This window comes from Lonchura striata, chromosome 15, assembly GCF_050655825.1.
Source record: "Lonchura striata isolate lonStrDom1 chromosome 15, ASM5065582v1, whole genome shotgun sequence".
NCBI classification, from domain to species: domain Eukaryota; kingdom Metazoa; phylum Chordata; class Aves; order Passeriformes; family Estrildidae; genus Lonchura; species Lonchura striata.
In genome coordinates, this window is record NC_140717.1 from 14,938,709 (window position 1) to 14,960,557 (window position 21,849).

At 50.0% G+C, this 21,849-nt stretch overlaps 2 protein-coding genes across 39 annotated transcripts in view; one reads left to right on the plus strand and one right to left on the minus strand.

Moving 5' to 3' along the window:
* Positions 1 to 21,849, minus strand: part of NCOR2 (nuclear receptor corepressor 2) — a 227,989-nt gene that overhangs the window by 135,133 nt on the left and 71,007 nt on the right. For all 38 annotated transcript variants that reach the window (XM_085593368.1, XM_085593374.1, XM_085593370.1 and 35 more), the window contains 2 exons: positions 9,829 to 9,956; positions 450 to 630 (listed from right to left, as the gene is read on the minus strand). In XM_085593368.1, coding sequence (XP_085449494.1) covers positions 450 to 630; positions 9,829 to 9,956 — 309 coding nt within the window. The remainder of the gene's footprint in view (positions 1 to 449; positions 631 to 9,828; positions 9,957 to 21,849) is intronic.
* LOC146766026 (uncharacterized) lies at positions 592 to 21,733 on the plus strand. The gene is made up of 2 exons (XM_085593381.1): positions 592 to 9,695; positions 10,639 to 21,733. Exon 2 carries the CDS (start codon positions 13,795 to 13,797, stop codon positions 14,539 to 14,541), a length of 747 nt encoding a protein of 248 aa, XP_085449507.1. The 5' UTR covers positions 592 to 9,695; positions 10,639 to 13,794; the 3' UTR covers positions 14,542 to 21,733.

The following is a 21,849-nucleotide window of genomic DNA, read 5'->3' on the forward strand; positions in this document are numbered from 1 at the left end:
ATGAGACTGGGACAAGAGAGGCTTTCCTGGGGAAGATTATATTAAAGAACCACCAGAAACCGATTCCAGCCCTTCAAACACCAATATTAAATAAAGAGATGTGATAAATGAGAAGCATCAAGTAAAAATCAAATCAGGGCAGCGTATCCAGAAAAGCCAGACGTGACCATCCTTAATTAAGCCTACAGGAGCTTCCAAATGGTTCTGACAGCCCAGAGAAAAAAGCCCATCACTGTAACAGTTATGGGGAAAGCTGATATGCTTCTGTTCCCCCAAAGTGCTCACCCCACCTCGGGGAAAACCATCCAGTACCTCCAAGCACTGCTTGGTGCATTGGGAACCACGACCTACACTGAACTCAGCAGCAGCTCAGAGCCTCAAAGGCAGCTCCAACAAGCCCAAAATGTAAACCCCAGAGCCAGCTGGTGGCACAGCCCCCAGCCCCTTACCTTTGAGAGGTCCTCCGTGCCCCCCTGCTGGCTCTGGCTCAGGAGAGGCGAGTGCCTCATCAGGGGCTCCTGCAGCAGCTCCAGGCGGGGCCTCTTGCTCTCAATGAACTCCAGCTCCGACGGCTTGGTCAGGTCAGAGAGGTAGGAATGGCCCTCGGCTCTCAGGTGCAGCTCCTGAGATCTGGGGGCAAAAGGAAAGGAGTCTTTAGAAAAGAAACTACCCCTGTTCTTCTCCATTCCATGACTGCAAACCACTCAGGGAGGAGAGGGCTCAGTTTTCCAGAAGGATCACAGAATCACAGAATAATGATCATCAAGTCCAATCTGTGCCCTAACACCACAACTAGATACAGCACCAAGTGCCAAGTCCAGTCTTTTTTTAAACATATCCAGAGATGGTGATTCCACCACCTCCCTAGAAAGACAATTCCAGTATTTTATTATTCTTTCAGTGAAAATTTTTTTCCTAATATCCAACCTAAACCTTCCCTGACGTAGCTGAGGCTGTGTCCTCTTGTTCTGCCAGTTGCTGCCCAGTGGAAGAGATCAACCCCATCTGCAACCTCCCTTCAGGAGCTGCAGAGAGCAATGAGGTCACCTCTGAGCCTCCTCTTCTCCAGGCTGAACAACCCCAACTCCCTCAAACGTTCCTCGTAGGGTTTGTGTTCCAAGATCCACATGGGGAGGCCGGGTGGCCCTGCACTCAAACATCTCAGGTCCCTGCAGACCCAAAGGCACAGCCCCAGAGCTCAGCTGCTGGGCATGGGGCATGTCCTGGAGCAGGACCACCAGCACCCTCCAAGCCCAAGGGGCCACCCTGCTGTCCCCCTCCTCACCTGGAGAGCTTTGCTGTCATCTCCTGTGCCACCAGCGCAGTGGGTGGCTGTCCCTGCACCAGGACAAAGTGAGTAAGGCTGCAGGTCTGAGCCTTCCCTGTCATGACACATGGGTTGGGCTGGTCAGAAAGAGGTAAAGCTTGGCAAATCCTCAAATCTACCCCATAAATCCTCCCCTGCCTCCAAAGCCAGGCACAGCCCCCTCTGCCACGTTTGGCTTATTCAGTCAAAGGTACCTGCCTCGGTGTTTATATTTGGTGTCTTCTGTAGGAATACCAAAGATTATATGCTGGGGAAAAAATGCCTACTCCTCCATGGCTAGACAGAAGGGATTTATTTTTCCAGGATGGGGGAGGAAAGAAACCAGCCACATGTAGTTGCATGTCTCTGACACAGAGCTGGCAGGCTGTAAAGGCACATTATCCAGTGATAGCAACTGCACCAACGAGTCACATCGAGCTCAAACACCTTCTACCTGCTAAATATGATGCAGCTGGTAATACCTGGAGAGTGGGCTTCGCTTTGCTTTTTTGAAAACAAACTTTTTTTGTACTTCTGTTTTCCTCAGCAGGATTCTCTTGTGGGAATTGTAAAGAGATCCTACAAAAAATACACTCAAACCTTTTACTATGCCCTAGGATCAGCTTTGCTGCAGCAGCTCCAAGGGATTTTTTAACACTTCAGGCAGACGTGTCCCTTAAAAAAAATAAAATGAAGCACAGGAGATTCAAAGCTTGTGAAAAAACATGGGAGTTTTTTTTCTTTTCCCTTTAAACAAGATTGTTGCAATTCTCCTGAGCTGGTGGTAAAGTGTCTTCCCCAGTTACCAAACACTAACAAACTTAACAGCCTTTGGAGCTGCTTGAAGAGGAGGGAGAAAAGAGCAAGCATAGAACAGGGGGTCTTCTGCATCGTTTGCCCCCCCACCCACAAACTGCAACTGCTGACATCAAAAATCTCAGAGAAGATGGCACAAATGGAAGGATCCAGAGTGCCCTGAAGCTGTAATGGCTCTGGCTCACATCCAAAAAGAGGATTTTGCAGAAATCCACACTCTCAGGGCCGCCACCCTGAGCACTGCCCTCCCCTGCAGCAGCACGGACACCTTAACCCAGCCCCAGGAAATCAAGACAAAAGTGGGAGTGTTGTTTTTTAATTCGGCATCAACAGCAGGCACAAAGCACATGAATGCCAAGTTCTGCTGCCGTGGGTTTGGCTTTGCTGCTGACACACAGAAACAGAATCTGGCTCATCCTCTTCCTCCTCCACAGCAAAAAGGGGGCAGGAGAATGGGGAGGCTCCAACATCCCAGACAGAATGTGCAGCTCACACAGCAAACCTTCCAGAGCTGAACAGCCCTGAAACCTGGCATGGAAGCACAGCCTGCTTCACCTGCAGACACTTCTGTGCTGAAGGATCCTCAACTTTTCTCAGCAAGCCCAGAAATCTCTCCTGGCACCTCTCAGGTTTCCTGCTGTCTGGTCCCAGCCCTTCATGCAATCCCTGCCTGCCCACAGCTGCATGCCAGCATTTCAGGCTCTGCTGTGAAACCCAGAACAATAAGCAACTGTTGAGCTGGGCAGGTGCTAAAATATTCCAACACCCAAGGCCCTGCTCTACTGAGGCAATTAAAAATCAGTATTTATTTTCCCTGTTCCCCCCTTTTTAAGGCCATATTACCAAGAAGCTGCTAATTGACAAAGGATGGCTCCAAGACCTCTGCAGTTGTCAGGAACTCGACACAACTGTTCCACTCAGAAAAAAAACAAAACAGGATTCTGAAGATAAGAGCACCACTGAGCTTTACAAAGGCAGTTACTCACAGCGAGGCAGGGGCCACGCCAGGGAAAGCAGCTGCAATGTTATAAGGTGCTATTTTATTTCCATTTCCACATCCACTGGAACAGCTATTAACTTTATCCACTGGAATTTCCAGCCGCTCCCGAGATTACTTTGCCCAACACAACCCGCTCAGCCTGTCCTGGCTGCAAACACAAATGCTTTTGCTTGAAGCCTTCACACCTTTCACTCTTCACATCCCCACCTGCAGCAAGCTCTTTACAACAGACTTTTATACAGCGACAACACAGCTGTCAGTAAAAAAATTACTCTGCCTGAAAAACCCTCCCCTTACACCGAGTTTGGGGTTTGCTGCATTTTCCAAATAGTTCCCACTCATCTGGTTTATTCCAGAGATTCCTACTTTGCTGAAGGGAAAGAGTGTTTTTAATTGCATGTGAGTTGTGCATAATTAAATGAAGCAAAGCCAATGCCAGCATTAATTATGAAGCGGGACAGGTTAGTCTTCAGCTGAGTCCTTCACCACAAACACTGAATACTTCAGAGAAGCAGAGCAGCCCGAGACGTGCTGACACACAAGGCTGGGTGCCCAGGGTTTGCCCAAATTCCAACCCACACATCTCTGCTCAGGGTAGGTCCAGAGGAGCAAGGTAACCCAGGATGAGACCTTTGGTTTAATTCTAACCTGACAAACGAATTGCAGCCTCCCAGCTGCACAACTGTGTTACTCACTCACCGGGGCAGACTCCTCAGCAGGCTCACAGAGGGTGGAAGGAAGGCAGGAGCAGATAAAATCCCACAGCAGCTTGGGGTACAACATGGGCTGAAAACACCAGTAGCTGGGTATCAAGGAATCAAAGAATCCTGAAGGCTGGAAAAGACCTCTAAAATCTTTGAGTCCAGTCATTAAGCTGCGAGCTGGGGTGAGATGATCAGATGAGATATCCTGAGCTGCCCTTGGTTGGGACTTGTAAAAGCAGTTGTGATGAGATCTTAGCATGAGGGATGTTACTTGTGTTTTCCTGAACCAAATCACTGGGAAATGGGCAAGCACAACCTTTTCAGGAGGCCAAAGACTCTCCCTCCCCAGTAACCCACTGTCTGGCTCCTCAGAGCAGCACAGCCCTCCCCTGGCTCTTCAGACCTTCCCATTCCTCCCTCAGCAGAGCAGCACAAGGTGGCTGCAGGAGGAATGATGGCCATTCTACAACATCCAGCAAACACAGTTTGACTTCCTGAAGCCTCCTGCACCAAGGGCTCCAAACCAGCTCTCACTAACTTCCAGCAAGAGCACACTTCAGGAGTTGCTCCCATCTGCAAATACTGTTCCCTACACCGTGGGGCCAAACAACATAACCAGGCTGGAAAACTGATTCTCAGTGTCTCCTGGAAGCAGAACCAAGACAAACCATTGCCTTGCTGAGGCTGCTTATTTCCTCCAGCTGAGATGGTTTGGTGGGAAACTGTCTACACAAAAAAATAAAAAAGTCCTAAAAAGAGTATCCAACCCCCACAGGTACAGACAGACAATAAAATGCTTTTGAGAAACAGTAATATAGAAAACCACTGGTGCTGAAGTGAATTATTTATAGCCAATGCTAAGATTTGTCAGAGGTTTCAATAATCCCTTTACAGCTAATGAGAGCCAGAGTGTGAGACTGGGCAAACTGGGGATGGTTAAAGAGAGAAATCGGAGGCTTTGTAGGAGCAAACTGCCACCAGGCACCTACAGAAACACATCCAGGGCCAGCTGATCTATTCCCTTTGTCATATGGGATGGGAAGAGCTGCATGTCTGGGTGGGAAGATGGAGCTGCTCCCACACCCAGCAGCAGGACGGAGTCTTCCCAAGCCAAAGGTGTGGGACAGCCTGGAGCAGGATGCTCAGCTCATCATGTGGCCCAGCTGAAGGACTCCCAGCTCCTCAGGAGCTCTGACCAAGCACCCATGTGCATCCTCAGGATGCTGGGGCTGTGCATTCCCACACAAGGGCAGGGAGCAGTGGCTTGGCTGCCCTGCACAACCCCTCAGCCACCTTCTTCCAAGCCAACTGCAATTTAGATAAGAGCAGCTGCTTTGCTTAAAACTTGCATGTTGAAGATCCCCATACACAGAGCCTGAATTATTCATGGACAGGACCAGCAGAAGCTTTAACACAATGGCACTGCCTCGCTCAAGAGGAAGAGAAGGAATATTTGTCTCTCTCTCCACAAGGTCAACCACATGCTTTCTCCAGGCATCCAAAATTGCAGCCTGCCAGTAAAGCCCTCTTAGCAGTCCTGGGTGGCTGGAACATCCTGAACCAATGGCTTCAGGGACATCCCATGCCCTTGGTCATCCTCCATGTCCATCCATGGACATGCCAGGCAGCCCACACCAGAGCTTGCAAGGTAAGGCTTGTCCCCAAGTGCCTCCACACCAGCATCTGCCCTCTCCAGATGTTGTTTTCCTGCATTCAATTATGGGGAAGAAAAAACTGCAGCTCCTGGTACATAATTTCCAGTGTGAGAGACACAGATATATGGCTGTGGGGATTTCAGCCGCACCGCCGCTCACTCCTGAGGAAAGGATCACCTTTAAAAATGGAAACTTAATTAAAAACCATAAATAAAACCAAATTGGTCGTGCTGTTACCTTGGGAGCAGCTGGTGCCATTTGGCCCAGCACAGATGAAGCCTGAGAGCTGTGTGTGATTTCCAGCAGCACACACGCTGCCCCAGCTCCCCACCCCTCCCTGGGCTCCTGGGCCAGCAGGATTAATCCCAACAAGAGGCACAGTGATGCAGCCTGCTCTCCATGTGCCCCTCTGCACTTGGCTACCTCAGATGGCTGCAGAAACTCAGCAGCTGTTTAATGTATCCCAAATGTCCCCCACAGATCGACACTGGGCAAGCTCTTCAGCCTCCTTGTGCCTGCTAAGCAGAACAGCTCCGAAAAAGGAGCATGGGTCTCCTCAACTGGGAAAATAATCTTCTGTGAAAGTAGTGACTCATCCTGGATAAAGGTGGAATATACTGTGTTAACACACATACCATTTATTCAATTTATTTACAGACACATTTTCTGCCAGAGAAGCAGAGAGAAGTATCCACCCCAGCATTCCTGCATTAATATGGAACCTTGCTCTAAAATCTTAACACATATGAAAAGCTAGAAAAATCCAGTTCCTTAATTTTTCAGATCCCTCACCCTCTGTCACCTGCCATTTAACACTCAACCCAGCTTTTCTCACTTCTTCTGAGGACCAAAATATATATAGAAGAGGGAAAAAAGCCCTAATCCTTGTCACCTTGCCAGGACATTCCACTGCAAGTATTCATGGTACGACTTGTACCAACAGCAGATCCTGAAATACTTCTCTTCACTCCTGCAGACCAGTTGGCACAGCCAACTGAACAAGCTAAGGGGAAGTCTGTGGATCCTTCCAAGAAAAAGCCTGCTACCAAAAAAACCATCACGGAAAGCAGCACATCCCTGCAAAGACAGGCAGAGCCAATTTTCCCTGCAGCAAGAGATTCAGAGTGGTTCAGGTTTTCCTTCCCTCTTCCAGCCAGAATTGCTGCACAGGGAGTTCAATTCTTTGCCCAGCCACCAAGGGGTGATGACAACTTTTAATTGTGATGTAGAGAAGGGCAGTCTACAACTTCCCAACAAGCTTCTTGCTCAGGAAGCCCCAAAATGTGGGGCCATCTCAGCATTCCATTCCTTCCAGCAAGTTACCACTCTTTTTGCCAACAACACTTGATTAATCCTCAACACATTGTGCCCATTGTGCTTCAACTCTTGTTTCCTTTCCACTGAATCACAAGTAACCTGATGCCCACAGCAAAACTGCAGCCAGGAGAGACTGAAAACATGCACAGCTCTAGGAAGACCATCCAAGCAAGCCCAAATGATTTCTGTGGGATTTTGAGCATCCACAGGGTCAAGCCCCCAGTGCCACGTGTAAAGACAACCTGCAGAGACTTTAGGGAAGGTAAAACCAAAATAGGGGATAACACCCCAAAATGAGCACATGGAGTAAAGCGAATCCCTGCAGTTTCCAGGACAGGAGGGCAAACAGCAGCCACTCACGGGCAGGTGGGCTCGGAGGAGCTGGCAGCGAGTGGCACGAGGGCTGCACCCCCCTGCAGCTGCAGGCAGTGCCCTGCATGAGTGCCAGGCACGGTGATGCAGGGCAGGGATGTCCACCTGGGAATGCACACGGGGCTCAGTCTCCAGCGCTGTCAGCCTGCCACATCCCACTTGCACCAGACTTGCAAGCTGATCTCCTCAAGGAGCAGATCCTGGAAGCGCTTCAGCCTCCACAACCAAGAGCAGACAGGCTGCTTCCCCTGAACTCCCGCAGCGACGGGGATTGGAAGGGCTCCCCTCCGCTCACACTCGCTTCAAGGGGAGCAGCATCATGTGCCCAGCACCCCCGAGTGCCAGCTGGGCTGTCAGGCAGGGAACACAGCAAGGCTCTTCCCCTCAGACACAGCACACCCCTGTGCTTCCCCCTACTCACCCCTGCGCCGTGTTGTGGATGTTGTTTGCCTCGGTCTCCCTCCTCCCAGCCCCTCACGCTGAGAGCCAGCTGCCTCTGCTCCAAACCATCAATCCCAGCCCAGGAACACAGCCAAGGCACTGAGCCTGCCAAGGGGACTCAGCTGCAGCCATAGCTGCCATCACCATCCTCCTCATCCAGGCTCTGCTCTGCACCAGGAAGAGCCACAGCGATTTTTTGGGGAGGGCACCAAGGACCAACCCAACCTGCTGCAGAGTCTTGGCCCTGGGACCCTCAGCTGAGCGACCACCACTCAAAGGCTCCTCTTTCAACACAGCAGGAGCTGTGTTACAGCAGCTCCTCAGACCACTAAGATGAACCAGCAAAGCCCCCAGAGGATGGATTTTTAAGTGTAGAGCTTAAAGATGCAGAGAAACAGCAGTTGGCTCTGAAAAAAACAGACTAACACTTCCACAACCCCAATGGTACCCAATCAAAATCACCTCACTAATTACATTGGATTGAAAATTTCTTCCTAATTTCTTCTAAGACCCCTCCCCCACACTCTTTCTGCATCCCCAGATGCCCTCAAAATTTTTCAATGACTCTGTATCCCAGCATTCTGGCACAAGATGTCAACTGAACTGAAGCAGTATTTTTAGCTGTAATTACTACATAGTATAATTTTTGAAGAAGTACTATTTTTTGGATGTTAAGGGGAAAAGGGATGAAATATAAGTTATTAAAAGAGTTTCTTTTTATAGCATGCCAAAGCATCACCATTGAGGTTGAAAATGAGGTATCATGGTAAGCATGTGGATGCGTAACATCCCCTGACAACTTTGATTAACATTTACCCACATTCATGTGATTGTCAACATAAAAATAAAGTTTGGGGACTTTGAAACACTTGTAAGCCAAAGGCAGATGCCTGGGTGACCACACCAGACCAGACATGTGGTGCAGCAGACACCAAGGTTTGCAGTTGGGCTTTTTTTTAGTGATACAGAAAAACCAAGGGCCATTTTTTTTTAAACAGCATATTACTGGAGAGCAGAACTGCTTCTCCATTTTGGAAACCATCAGTAGTGTGAAAAACAAAAACAGACAGGAGCACGTTGCTGGGTCCTCTTTACCCATCTCCCCCAAATTTAGCTAAATCTGACCCAATTCCAACTTAACCGTGTTACTCTGTGCTAAGAAATGAAAACACTGAGAAATCAAAGCGAGCCAAGGCAGTGCAACATGCTGCAATAAATTATGGGTTATCAAAAGTGGCACGACCCTCTGTACATGCAGGTGCCACACACATAACCCAGAAGGGCACGTCCAGATGCAAAATGAACTCTGGAAGCCACTTTTTGCCTCCAAATTCTCACATTTCTTTCTTCTCAGTACCAAGCTGAACCAAACCTATTAGAAAAAGAGGATGCTGTCTGTATTTATTATGCATTCAGCACCCTGAGCTCTTACTCCTCTCCCCTAACAGTAATGATTTAGAGATACATCTCTGACTCTGCACTGATTTGTTCTTAGACTAAGTATTAAAATAATTGTTTTGTGTATATCTACTGTAGCCAGGCTCTTATTTCACTTCCAGGCCAGTGATTTTCCCCAAACCACTAAACACTGAATGCAGAAGAGAAACTGTGAGAGAGAGAGCAGAGTTTTGCACTGAAACAGAGAGTGAGAGTGATGTCCTTCAAACAAATCAGCTCCTGTGGTTAAAGCTTGTACAGCATTCCCAGCCACAGCACTTGCCTGACCTGCACCTAAAACTCTGCCAGCCTCCCACGAGGCTACGACAGGGAACAGGGACACAGGGAGAGGAAAAAAAGCAGCTCAGAGAAAGTTATGGGGGGAATGCAGAAAGAGAAACAAAAACAATGAAAGTGGGGAGGAAGAGCAGCAGCAGAGGAAGCGGAGATGGGGGAGGAAATGAGCTCTTCTCACTCCTCCCTGCAGCCTGGGGAGCCACAGACCAAACCCGACCACACGGCTTCACTTCCTATGCTGAAGAAGCCAACACAACCAGGCACAGACACGCGAGGCTCCACAGAAGTGACGGGGTGTTTCCTGGTTTTTCTCGTTTTCAAGACTCCTTTACAAGGCATGATGGCCAAAGGTAAGGAACCAGAAGGCAAAGGCGCCGCTTCACGAGCGGAAGGAATCCGAACTGGTGGTCAGGACCCAAAACCAGCATCTCAAGCCCCCTGCTCCCACCCCAGCCCTGTTGGGTGCAGGCAGGGAGCCAATACCTTTCATTGCCCGGCTGGAACTCGGAGAGCAGGGACGGCCTCCGCCGCTGCGGCTGCATGATAGACCCTGGCGGGAGGTGGGAAGCAAAATCCCTGGAATGATGCTGGTACTCCAACAGCGCCACGTCCTGCGGGAACAAACACAGGAGAGCTCGTCAGGCTGCTGGCAGCTCTCAAGCAAGCACACAACAACTCAAATACAACACGTAGATATTCCTCCTTTGAAGCACTGGGCCGCAAAGCTCAGTGCTTTGCCCGCCACAAAAGGTTCCCAGTAACTCCCAGTCTCATGATTGGAATGGTAGCTCAGCCCCTTGTTCAATCCAGCCTTTTCCTGGGGCTGCAGGCAGGGCTGGCTCCTGGGAAAGGACCCCAGCAAGCCCAACCCAGCCACTGAGCACCCACACATGGATTTTTGGCATCCAAGCAGTCCTCATGACAACTGTGAATCCAAGAGTGAGAACAGGTAAGAGCAAAATTAAGTCACAGGATACTTTCAGCTTCAATAGTCCACACTGCAGCATGGAGAAAGGAAAAAAGGGGGGGGAAAAAGGACAGAAGAAAAATCATAAATGTTATCTTGAAAATGTTCCTTTAAACACAGCTCCCCTGGGCTGAGCTCAAGGGGTTTGAAAGGACAGTTTGCTACTTATTATGTGTACGTCCCTTTTGTTCCTTGACCCTTGGAGAGTACAGTACAGTATGTTCCTGATTTTAATTAAATAAGAAGCCCTCCTGCTCTGTGCCACAGACTGATTCCAGCAGCAGTATTTCAGGCAGCCACATTCAACTGCTATTTTTTATTTGCAGATTGATACTTGACCAGCAGACTAATCATCTAATTAACTAAGACCTTCAGCAATGGCATAGAAAACCCTGTCACAGAATAACCCTGGTAACACTGACACACATTTACCTTAGAAGAACCAATTCCACCTGGGAGTCTATTTTTGAACAGTTCTCAACTGGAACAAGAAAGCTTAAACTTCTTCAAAATGAAAAAAGGGAATTTCAGGGTCTACAGAAAAAAAAAAAGTAATAAATAAGACACCACATACATGCAGCTGATGTGGGCACGGGGGTCTACACCCCAACAGGAATTATTTGATCTGATGTAGTGAAGATCAATATGGAAGCTGCAGAATTGTCCTAGCAAGGTGAATGGAAGGCAAAGAAAGGGTTTGGGAGCTTAAACAGCAAGAACCTGAGCCTGGAGATCCCCTCTCCCAAGCTGCAAGTGAAAAGAGCAGTCTCACAGTGGATGTCATGATGTCCTCCAGCAAGTTGTGGACTAGGAGTATCAAAGCCCAACATGTTTGACCATCAGAGAGTACAATGAGAGATTTTCTGGAAAAGTCAGGAAGAAAATCAGATTATAAACATTCAGCCTCAGAGAGCCAAGAAAAGCAGATCCCCTACCTCACATCCAACCTCTCTTGCACAAAAGCTAAAAAGGCCAAATATCAAAGGGAGGAGAAAGGGGAATTGTGGTTTCCTATGGCCACCACCCCTTGTGCCTAGAAAGCTGTGCCAGTTTTTGGAATCAAGTTTATTTCTCCCCACTGTCAGGCAATAGTGTGGTGGAGCTCCTTTTCTGCTCTGACCAGTGCTGGGAAACATCAGGAACAAAGAGACCTCTGCAGCCCCAGCTCCAGCCTGGCCATCCCAGACCTCAGCCTGTGGGCCAAGGAGTGGCTGCAGGCAGGTTCTTACAACATTTAGAAGGGCAAGACTTGGACAGCGTCCACTCATCCTCCCACGGCTGTTCTGCTGTAAACCCAGGTGTGTGGGGAGGATGCAGCCCCAAAAGCTGCTTTTCCTTCAGCTCTGGAGCCCATCAGCTCTTCCAGCCCAGCCAAAGCAGAATCCCTGCCTACAAACAAGCTTCCCCACGTTCACACTTGTCCTGGTTTTAAATTAAAAATAAATATTTAAATAGAAGAGTGATGCAGCCCCTGACATCCACCTACAAAACAAACACATCGTGTCTGGGAAGACACACCAATAGGTCCAAAACCAGGACCGTCACTTTCTGTGGGTGTATAAACAAGAATTACCCGTCTGGGAGGCTCAAAGGCTGTGCCCTTGAGAAAAAAAAAAAAAAAAAAAAGGCTCTTGCATGCCCCAAAAACCATCTGTTTTTCCTTTTCCCCTGCCCACACTCAGCTGAGCTTTTGCCTCCTCTAACCCCATCAGAAAATGGCTGGTGGAGCTCAGAACCTGCTGGCATGGCCTGAAGTGCCTCTGACCTGCTCTGCCTTGCTTACATCCGTGTTGGGTTTTACAAGGAGAAAACAAAACCTAAAAATTAGTGAGGAGGATTAAAATTGACCAACTTCTGTGCCCTGTGATGAACTGTTAAGAGGCACCGTAGAAGCCCTGGAAGATGTAGGTGGAGTAATTGCTCAGAAAGTTACTCCAGTAAATTGCTTTGTGAGCTGTGACTGTTTTTCAAATGCAAACACCAGAAAGGTTTAGGAGTTGCCTTCAAGCTGCCTGGTGGACTTGGCAGTGCTGGGCTGATGATTGGATTTGATGGTTCTATGGGTATTTTCCAATCTAAATGGTTCTATGACTCAGAAGAGGTTTCAATTTTCTCTAGCAGAGTTTTAAAGACACCAGCTGGGAGGCACCTGGCTGCCAGCACCTCTGCACCTTCCACACAGACACAGGAGCAGCACCCAGAGGGTGCCACCTGAATTCCCCACCACTGAATCACACAAATGCGATGTAGCCCTCACCCTGACCTCAAATTTCTAGCACCTGCTCATGGGCAACTCCAAGACACCTGAAATAAAACAACTAAAGAACCCTGCAGCCCCAAACTACACGTTGCTTCTTTTCTTCTCTATTGTTTTGCTGGGTTTTGCTCAATTCTATTATTTTGCTCCTCCTCTCCCTCTCTTTGCATCTCTTCCTGCCCTCTGCAAACCTTCTTCCCACCCCACAAATCTGATTTGCCACAGCACCCTCTCCAGACCTTTCAAATCTCCAGCTGCCTCCAGTAGGGACTTTCTTCCTTTTACATCAACTTTCCTGTTGTTCCTTGTGGTTCTGGTGCTCCCACGGGGATGTACTTTGGGAATCTTTGCAGATTTTATGAATTCAGTAGATGTCATGACAGAAATCAAAGAACAGAAAGACTATGGATAGTCAGGGGCCCTGGCAAATCAGACTGGGGGGAGGAGGCCAGCACCAGCAGCACTGCCAAGGCCAGACAGACACTGAGAGTGTCACAGCACCACCACAAGCCACCCCAGCAGAACAGGGCAGCATCAGGCAAATCTTTAGATAAATGAAAAGCTGAAGACCCAGCAGTGGCCTCATTAAAACGCTTCCTCGTGCAGAAGACTGAACAGGTACTTAAGCCCAGCCTAAGGGACCAAAAGCATCCTTTTTTGCCCACCAAGGAAGTTGGACAGGTTCCTGCTGCTCCTGTGTGGGGTGCTGGGAGGGAGAACCAGGGAAAGCACCCTGAGTCTCAAGGCTTCTGTGTCATCCCTTGTTTAGGGAGTGCCAAGAACACCATTTCCATCCCCTTCCTGGTAAATCCTTCTACCCTAAATAACCTGACTCTACCAGGCTCATTTAGATTTGCTAATCAAACAGTTTAAAGGGAGGCTCCTGAACGCAGTATTACAGAAAAGTTCTTGGCAACACAACGAGAAAACCCAACAGAACAAAAAATGAAGAAGCCACCCACCCCCACCTTTTAAAATTATTTTAAAGCTTCCAGCCTGCTGCCTTACCTACCATAAAGTCTCTAGCAAACTCTTCAGTGCTGTCCCCGACCTCAGGGTAACCCCCACACTAAGCCAACAACTGCAGGCAGCCCTTCTGCCTCTCTCGCTTTCTGTTTTGGACACGTGCACTTGCTGGTGTGCTTCATTCCTCCTTCCCCTGCCTGCAGCTGCTGGGCCCTGGCTGCCTCATCTTCCAGGAAGAAGAAGGGGAGGTCTGAGAGCGATGCTGGAAGCATCCCCAGGCGCTGACCCGCAGCACACGGTGCCAGAAATGCCACAGCCAGCAGCACCTCTGACCCTGCACTCCCAGCTCCAAGCACATCCACACAGACACCATCCACAGGACTGCTCCGTCCTCATGGCCTTCCCGTGGCTCCAAGAATCAGACTCTGAGGAGGAGACCTCAGGGACGGGAGGCCTGCAGAAAGGAAACCCGGAGCTGGTCTTGCAACAGAAAGGCAAACTGCTCCTCCTCTCTTCCTCCTCCCACCAGCAGAAAAACAAGTACAAACACCCAGCGCTTCTGGCTTCCTTGGAAAACAGCTCTGGAGCAAACCCGTGGAGACCCAGAGTGCAGCCAGACGAGGACCTGCAGCACGGCCCGAGCGTGAGATCCGTCCTGGTTCTTACCGCGTCCTCAGCCCGAGAAAGCAACCGGGAGCTCCCCGCCGAGTTTCGGTGTACAACAGCTTTGTTTCAAAACCACCGGTGCTCGTTTGGCCGTGACGCCGAGGAGGAGCAGCCTGGGGTCGGCCACCACATCCGCCAGCGGGGCCGGCTCCCGGCGGAGAGCGGCACCGCGGCCGCCTCGAGTGGCGGCACCGGGCACGGGGCAGGAGAGCCCAGCCCGTGGAAGCCACTGCCCCACGCCGTCCTTGTCACCTTCTGCAGGCAGACAAACAGGCCTGGGCACCGCACACGCTCCTCGAGGAGCAAACGCCAGCTCCTCGCCACCTCCACCGCAGATTAACGCTGCTCCTTACCAGCTCACCCAGAGCTCTACGGCAAATAGTTTTTATTTTCGAGCAACGTGCTGTTTCTGCTGAAACATTCGATGAGGCCAATTAATACTGGTGTGGCACAGTGAGAAAAAACAATGCCAAAACATCCCTTCACTTCTCGTGAACTGGCTCTTATCTAATCTCACAAAGGATGCCTGGTCTGTGCCTGCTGCTCGTGAGCAGCTTGCCGTGCCGTTCTGGGGATGGTTAACCACAGGGGAAGTGATGGGTGATGGCACAGGGCTGCTGCTCCCCAGACCGTGGCACTGGTGGCACGTAGAGCCACAGCTGGACACTTGACAGCTGCTGCTCTGGCACATCCACGTGGCCCAGAGCAACCCAACACGGTGTCCAAAATGACCACACAGCTTTGGACTGCAAAGCCATCTCATCCCCTGGTGAAGCCTGGGGCTTGTTGAGCTTCCTGCACCCCCAGAACCACACAACCAGCATGGAGCAGCATATCCCAGCCTGGCACATGCCAGAGCCACAGAATATCCAGCAGTTCATTTGTGGAGTGCACAAAGCAGCATGGCCACCACTTTGGTGGCTTTGTCAGAGACAGGGGACCCACCTCACCTCTGCACACCCTCAACTTCGGAAAAAGAAGCTCCATAACATCTTCTACCAGCAGTGTGACCTATTTTAGCAATAAAGGGAAAAGTTCTCTGGTGCCTGGATACCCCTTGGCACTGGCAGCACAGCATTTGCTCATTAGACCAAGAAATGCACTTTTTAGCATTTGCCTGAAGAAAATAATTTTTCCCAAAGCCAATTCTCAAAGGTAGGAGGAAGGAGGAAGGGGAAAGGTTTGGGAGGAACCAGGGTGGTAGCAGAGTCACTGCATAAGGTCCAGACACAGCTCAGGCTGTGAGGGGGCCAGTGGCACACAACCCACCATGCTCAGCCTCCCCATCCCAGAGGAACCATCCTCTGCTGCTGAAAGCCTCCTCTGAAGTGCAAAGGAGGTGATTATTGATCCAAACAGGCTGTCCACAAGCACAATGCTGTCTGCCCAACTTCCTCCCCAAAACCCCGTGAGGAGCTCAATGCAGGTTTAAGAAAAAAGTATCAACAACATAAACTAAACAATAACTCCTCCACAATCAGCTCTCCTATTGAAGATAAGGTCAGTAATAAAAACCTGGCTGAATACATGCATTTTTATCTTGCCTACAGGGATGCAGCATGTGCTGAAAAGACAAATGCCTTTATTGTTCCCAGACAGTCTCGTTGCCATCCATCTCTCAGAAGCTGCTGACTTGGCCTTTTGTTTTAGGAGGTGACCACAGCGCGCGTGGCCCCTCGTTGGAAGGCATTGATTTCTGCTGCCATCCCTGCAACCAAGGCCACGACTGCTGCCAGCACTGATGGCATCCAATACCAGCTGCAGAGCACTGCACCCTTCTCGGTGTCCTCTCCAGCAAAGCAGGGCTGTCAGCAGTGCTTGGCTGCCCTGCCTGAATGTGCCATTGATGGAGAAGTCACGTCTCGGTGAGGACAGCTCTCAGCTGTTGTGGCTCCCCAGTCATCTGACCAGTGCTGGAGCCAGCTGCCAGCCCTCTCCCCAGCAGCCAGAGGTGCCCACAGAGCAGCAGCACATCCACTACAGTGCTGCTTTTCAGCCTCTCCCCATCACAAGACTTTTGTCCCAGTCGCATCCAGGCGCCTTTGAGTCGGGAATGGCCCGGCTGCCCTTCCTCCAGCCCCCACGCCTGGTGCTGCGCTTCCTGGAGCCATGAACGCACAGCCAGGGTGAGCAGCTCTCCTCACACAACAAACCCAAGCTTCTACCATAAAAGGCACCAGGTTATTCAGCTCATCAGCACGTCTCCTCTGCAGCACAGGCCCTCACCCCCTCCCACCACACCTGCTCCCATACAACACCCACAACCTATCTGCAGGTCCACGTAGGACCCTGTCAGCTTTCCATCTCCCCTACTCTTCCTTACACCTCCACAGTGAATCCTTCACTTGCTCGGTATTTTGAAGAAATGCTGTGACAACCAGCAAGAGTCCCCAGTCTTGCAGAAGGTGCCTCCAGGGTCTGGTGGGGCAGTGCAATCAGTCAGGCCTGAAGCACAGGAAAAGGCTCCAAAAGTGGCTATAGTGCCTTTGCCAAACCACATAAGCAGTGGAAGTTCTTTCTTCCCCTGTGGATTTACAATCATGAGATCAACCAAAAGCAAAGCATCACCTTCTGCATCAAATCACGTCCAAAAAGAAGATTAGGGAGCAACCACAGAAGTTTACTGTAGCTTGAAGTAAAAGAAGTGTTTTGGATAAAGGCTGTATCCTACGGAAAACAAGATTTAAATACAAACTGTTGTAAGCCAACTTCTTCCCAGCAATGGGAGGGAGACCCTAGGGCAGGGAATTAGGTGTCCTGTTCTTTCACCTCCATGCTCTCCCAGTCCCAGAGCAGAAAGCCAGTTTTCTGAAATCCACCACTGAGCTGCTCAGAGCTAATGCAATCTGTCACTGGAAAGGTACCCAAGAGAGATAGAGCCGAGTTCTCGTGACAGACCTGATCAGAGTCAGTATTTCCAAGGTATGTCTTTTATTTTCAGGTCATTCCTTAAAACATTAGCAGCAGAATTCAGGATTCCCCTCTCTCAGCTGGTAGCAGGAGGCTGTTCTTTGTGCTCAGAGGTGGTGCACCATAAACTCCTCAGTTTCTCCAGTTCCTGGACCACTTGCACAGATCAGCATTTTGCTCCCAGGAGACAAAAGTGTGAGTAACTACTCCAAGGAAAACCACCACAGCAGCAGCAAGGCACAGCAGAGTGTCCCTGTGCAGGCTTACCTGGTGCTGCTGTGCCACACCGACCGTGTCACCGTGGAGAGGAGCGAGCTCCTGCCATCCCCGGAGCCTGCGCCTCCCTCCTGGCAGCACCTTCCACAGCAGGACTGCATTGAACTGGCCCTGCTCCAGCTGCTGGGAGGAGGAGGCTGGGCAGAGAAGGCAATCCATTCCCCCCAGGCCACTTTTTGGCTTGGACACCAAATCAACAACGCAAGTTTGCACCAAGCTCTTGTCTGTGGCTCACGCAGACAAGGAAGTTATTTATCATGGGCCAAAGCAAACGAGCCATGGGGCCGGGACGCTCCTGCACAAGGGCTGTGTGGAGAGTGGGGAGCTTAATGAAGGACCTGCTGAGCTGCTCTCAGGCAGGAGAGGTGGCACAGGAAAAGCACAACGGTCTCAAAGCTGCAGTAGAGGAGCTGAGGAGAGCTAAGTTCACCTTTCCATCCCAGATGAAGCTGAGTGCAGGGAATGGGGCAAACAGCAGGACGGAGGCAAAATGAGCCTCCTTGAGTAGGGAAGGTAAAGCACCCACAGAGGGGAATTCAAGTGATGATGGAGCACCAATTTCATATGAACGTGTACACACCCCAATTCTGTTTAGCATCTCTAGTACATAAAACACTTAAAGCACCCCAAAAGCAGAAGCTGTTTTGTCACAGATGCTGCTGCTTGAGGACACCTTATGTGCCCTGATCCCCAGCATCTCCAGCACCTGATAGCACCCTCCTGGAAAGCCCAGCCTGCATCCAAAGCCACACCATTCCTGCTCTGAAATGTCAGGCCACTAACAGGAAGGCTGGTAAGGAGGTCACAGCAAGAAACTGGATTCACACAGGAGGAAACGAGGGGAACCCTTCTGTTCTTGGGGAATACTGATCATGAAGAGATTTTATAAAGAAAGGGGGACATGCACTACACAGGAAAATTGATCTATTTACAAAAAATATCTGCAGGTTGCCTGAAAATGAATATCCTTCATGCAAAAGTTTCCTTTGCAAGAGCATGAACCTTGGACACATTAGAAGGTTAAGAGCGTAAGTAATGTGTTTTTTCACCTTTAGCTAAAGGTCACGGAGCATTCAAACAATTCCTCTGTTTGCAAGCTGAATATGACAGAAGTCAACTGCGCACCCCAACATTACAGCTAATGAATATGGAAAACAAAAATGTTTTCCCTGCACTTTGGCCAAGAACCACTCTGTGCCCTTAAGAAGAAACTGCTGATTATTGGAGATTTTAGTTTTACCTCAAGAAAGTCAAACAAACCAGAACCTTTTCACTAAGCTTCCTTCTTCCTGTTATAAGCACGCTGACTCGCCAAAGCTTTTTGCAAGTCATTGTCTAAGACAGAATTAAATTCAGGGTCATTATAAAATTTTGCACCCATTTCACCCTTCCCAGCAGCTGCTGGGACCAGCGAGGAGGAAGACACCCGAGTGTGTTGCTTACCCAGTGGAAGCAGCTGTTTGCTGCGTCAGCCATCGGAGAGAGCTCAGTTTGGGTCAGACCCACGGGCTCACAGCCCTGCCCAAAGCTGGCAACCAAGAGTGAAACCAGACAGCAAACATCCTCACTCAACCAGTACTGGATCTTCCCTGCCAGCTCCAAACTCAGCAGTAGCTTGTGGAACATGCTGCTGGGAGGAGGTGCCCATATGTACAAAGCATATTTCTGTTTGTTTACTTGAAATACACTATTTTCCCCCCATTTTGTTGGATGTTCCCTTAGGCTTTATATGACGGGAGATAAAAAATCCCTCAGCCTGCTTCCACTGCCTCCTGCCCCTTCCCAACATCTCCTCTCACTTGCCTCATCTGTGAAATCAAACAGCTGCAATCCTTTAAATCACTTTTCATAAAGTGTCTCCAAGCCTAAAATAATGTCACGGCTCATTTCTGAGCTCAGCATTCCTGCCGCGCCGCATTTCCCTGGGTGCGACCGTCACACTTGAGCTGTGATTATTTATTTATATTATAATAGCATTTGCAGCCCTGCTGTGCTCAGCCCTGCACACGCGCCCAGGAGGTGACCCAGGGCGTTTCCACCGCCAGGATAAGGATCCCTGAGCTGACAAATTCCCAGTTCTCAGGAAAGGATGTCTTGGAACGCAACAAACCAGAACCAAAATTTAATTAGATGCAAGACATGTAAGTGTCGGGCTGGTTTTGGCCTCTCTTGGTTTCTTCCAAACAAGCTCTCACTGTGCAAACACACCCCATGACAAAACTGACCTGGCCAAGACATGCAAGCAAATACCGCTGACTTTTAATATTAAACAGCGCAGCAACTTCAAAGGAACTGGGCTCTCCTCTCCCAAGCAATCCCACCGGGGATCAGCTCCAGCCCCAGAGCCATGGCCAGGTTCCAGCTCACGGCGCCGCCGAGCAGAAGACACGTGTTTGTGAACAGCTGAGAGCGGCGGGGCAGATCATGCAGGGACACGCTCCCAGAAACACTCTGCCTGTCCTCCCAGCACAGGCAAGGTGAGCTCGTCTGTGTGGGGCTGGCATGCATCTGCCCAGAGGAGTCTTCCGCCTTTCCATCCAAAAAAAATCTCAGCTCGGACCTCTCCTGCATCCAGACACCCAGAAGGTATCACGTAACTTTGGGTGATTACATGTGCCTGTAAAAATAGCTTCTAGAAGTGAACGCCAGCAGCTTCTTCCAACATTAATACAACAGAACAAAACCAGTGTTCACTGCAGGCTGCAGAAACCCCCAGCTCCAGCCCGCTGCAAACAACTGCTCTGCTCATCTGCTCTTGCAGCACTAAGGGGAAACAGCTGCGACTTTGCAGGAGACGAGCTCAGCACCCCAAGGACAGGAGCCATTCACACTCCTTTTTTAAAATCTGTCTCCACACTGCAGATTGAGGTTCCTTTGGTCTGCTTTTAAACCACAGTCTTGCAACAACTGCAGATCGTGCTCACCTGGTCTCATCCTCTTCCTGCTCGGGTTGCTTATAAAAAGGAGAACTGGGATTTTCTTTTTGAGACAAATGCTCTTGGTTATGTTCCAGCCCCCAAACAAACACGCTCACAGTGATGGAAGCAAAGCTCCCATAAATCGAACCAGGTCAGCGTGTCTCATAGCCAGGATGAAAAGCCTCTTTGTGCAGCAGCACGCAGGCCCCGAGCGATGTAGATGAGCCAGCAAACGCAGCCAAGAGCTCGTCCCGCGCCCTCCTTAACGTTTCTATTTCAAAGCCTTTCCAACCTCCAGGTCTGCTCCTTGTGCCACTCTGCAGAAGCCAGGCAAAGAGGGCAAATGAGGGAATTTCAGCCCTTCACTGGCATTTCATGGGTTTCCAGGCTCTCAAGTCGAACACTAAAAGCAGCACAGACTGAATTTGACCCTTTAGTAGCTGTGACTGTCAAAATAACCCCCAGACAAGGCCTCCTCCCTGACTTATGTTTCAGGCACCTTCCACCTCGCTGTGATCCACCAAGAAGCAGCTCAGAGACCCTTGGAAGTGTGAGCCATACTCCAGCACCTAATAAGATTCCTTTAAGCAGCCTGAGCTGACTAAAGCTGTTCCACTAAGAAGAGTTTCCTCCTTTAAGGGCTTAAACTGAAAACATTCACTCTTCCAGGATGAGCAAACACAGGTATGAGTGAGACAGCACAGAAAGGAGAGGCTGGATCCAGGTGAATTAACCTCTGAGTTCTGGCATTCAACAAGAGCCCAAAAAAAAAAAAAAAACCAAAAAGAGATCATCTCCAGCTTATAACTTGATCCAAGAAGAGAAAAGATTACAGGTCAAGACTAAGAGCAGGGGAGAAGAGGGGGAAGGATAAAATGGAAAGCTCAGCAGCTCAGTTGCATAAAGAGAGGCAGGTCTGCTAATAGAGGGCTGGGAACCAGGAGAGCCCTCCTGCAGGTGTGAGGAGCAAGGACTGAGCCCACACCTAGAAGAGGATGGTCCTTCCCTTGTGATTCAGTGCCAAGGAAAGGCCACATGGAAGAAGGCTGGAGGGCACATGCCCCTGCTCCACAAGAATGGTAAAACCTTCCCCTTTTCCCCCAGGCTGGATGCACCCAACCAAGGGTGCTCTTGCCAGGAGGACAAACAGACACAGGTGCTCAGAAAGGACGAGCCAGAGCCCATGAGCACTAGCACAGCAAGTGCTTAGGAGGAGAAGGCTGGCAAGGGAGAGAAAAACTGAAAGCGCCATATGGAGAAACAAAAGAGGATCCCACGAGAGAGGAACAATGAAATCCTGTACCACAGGCACGGAAATGGTCTGATTTCTCCGTAACAGCCGCATCCGAGAGCGGCACAGCTGAACCGCTGGGGACACCCACGTGGCTCCCACCCTGCCAGTGGGGAAGGGAAGGGAAGGGAAGGGAAGGGAAGGGAAGGGAAGGGAAGGGAAGGGAAGGGAAGGGAAGGGAAGGGAAGGGAAGGGAAGGGAAGGGAAGGGAAGGGAAGGGAAGGGAAGGGAAGGGAAGGGAAGGGAAGGGAAG

Excerpts from the sequence above, each read along its gene's own strand:
- LOC146766026 (XM_085593381.1), top strand. The coding sequence starts at position 13,795 with ATGCTGGAAGCATCCCCAGGCGCTGACCCGCAGCACACGGTGCCAGAA.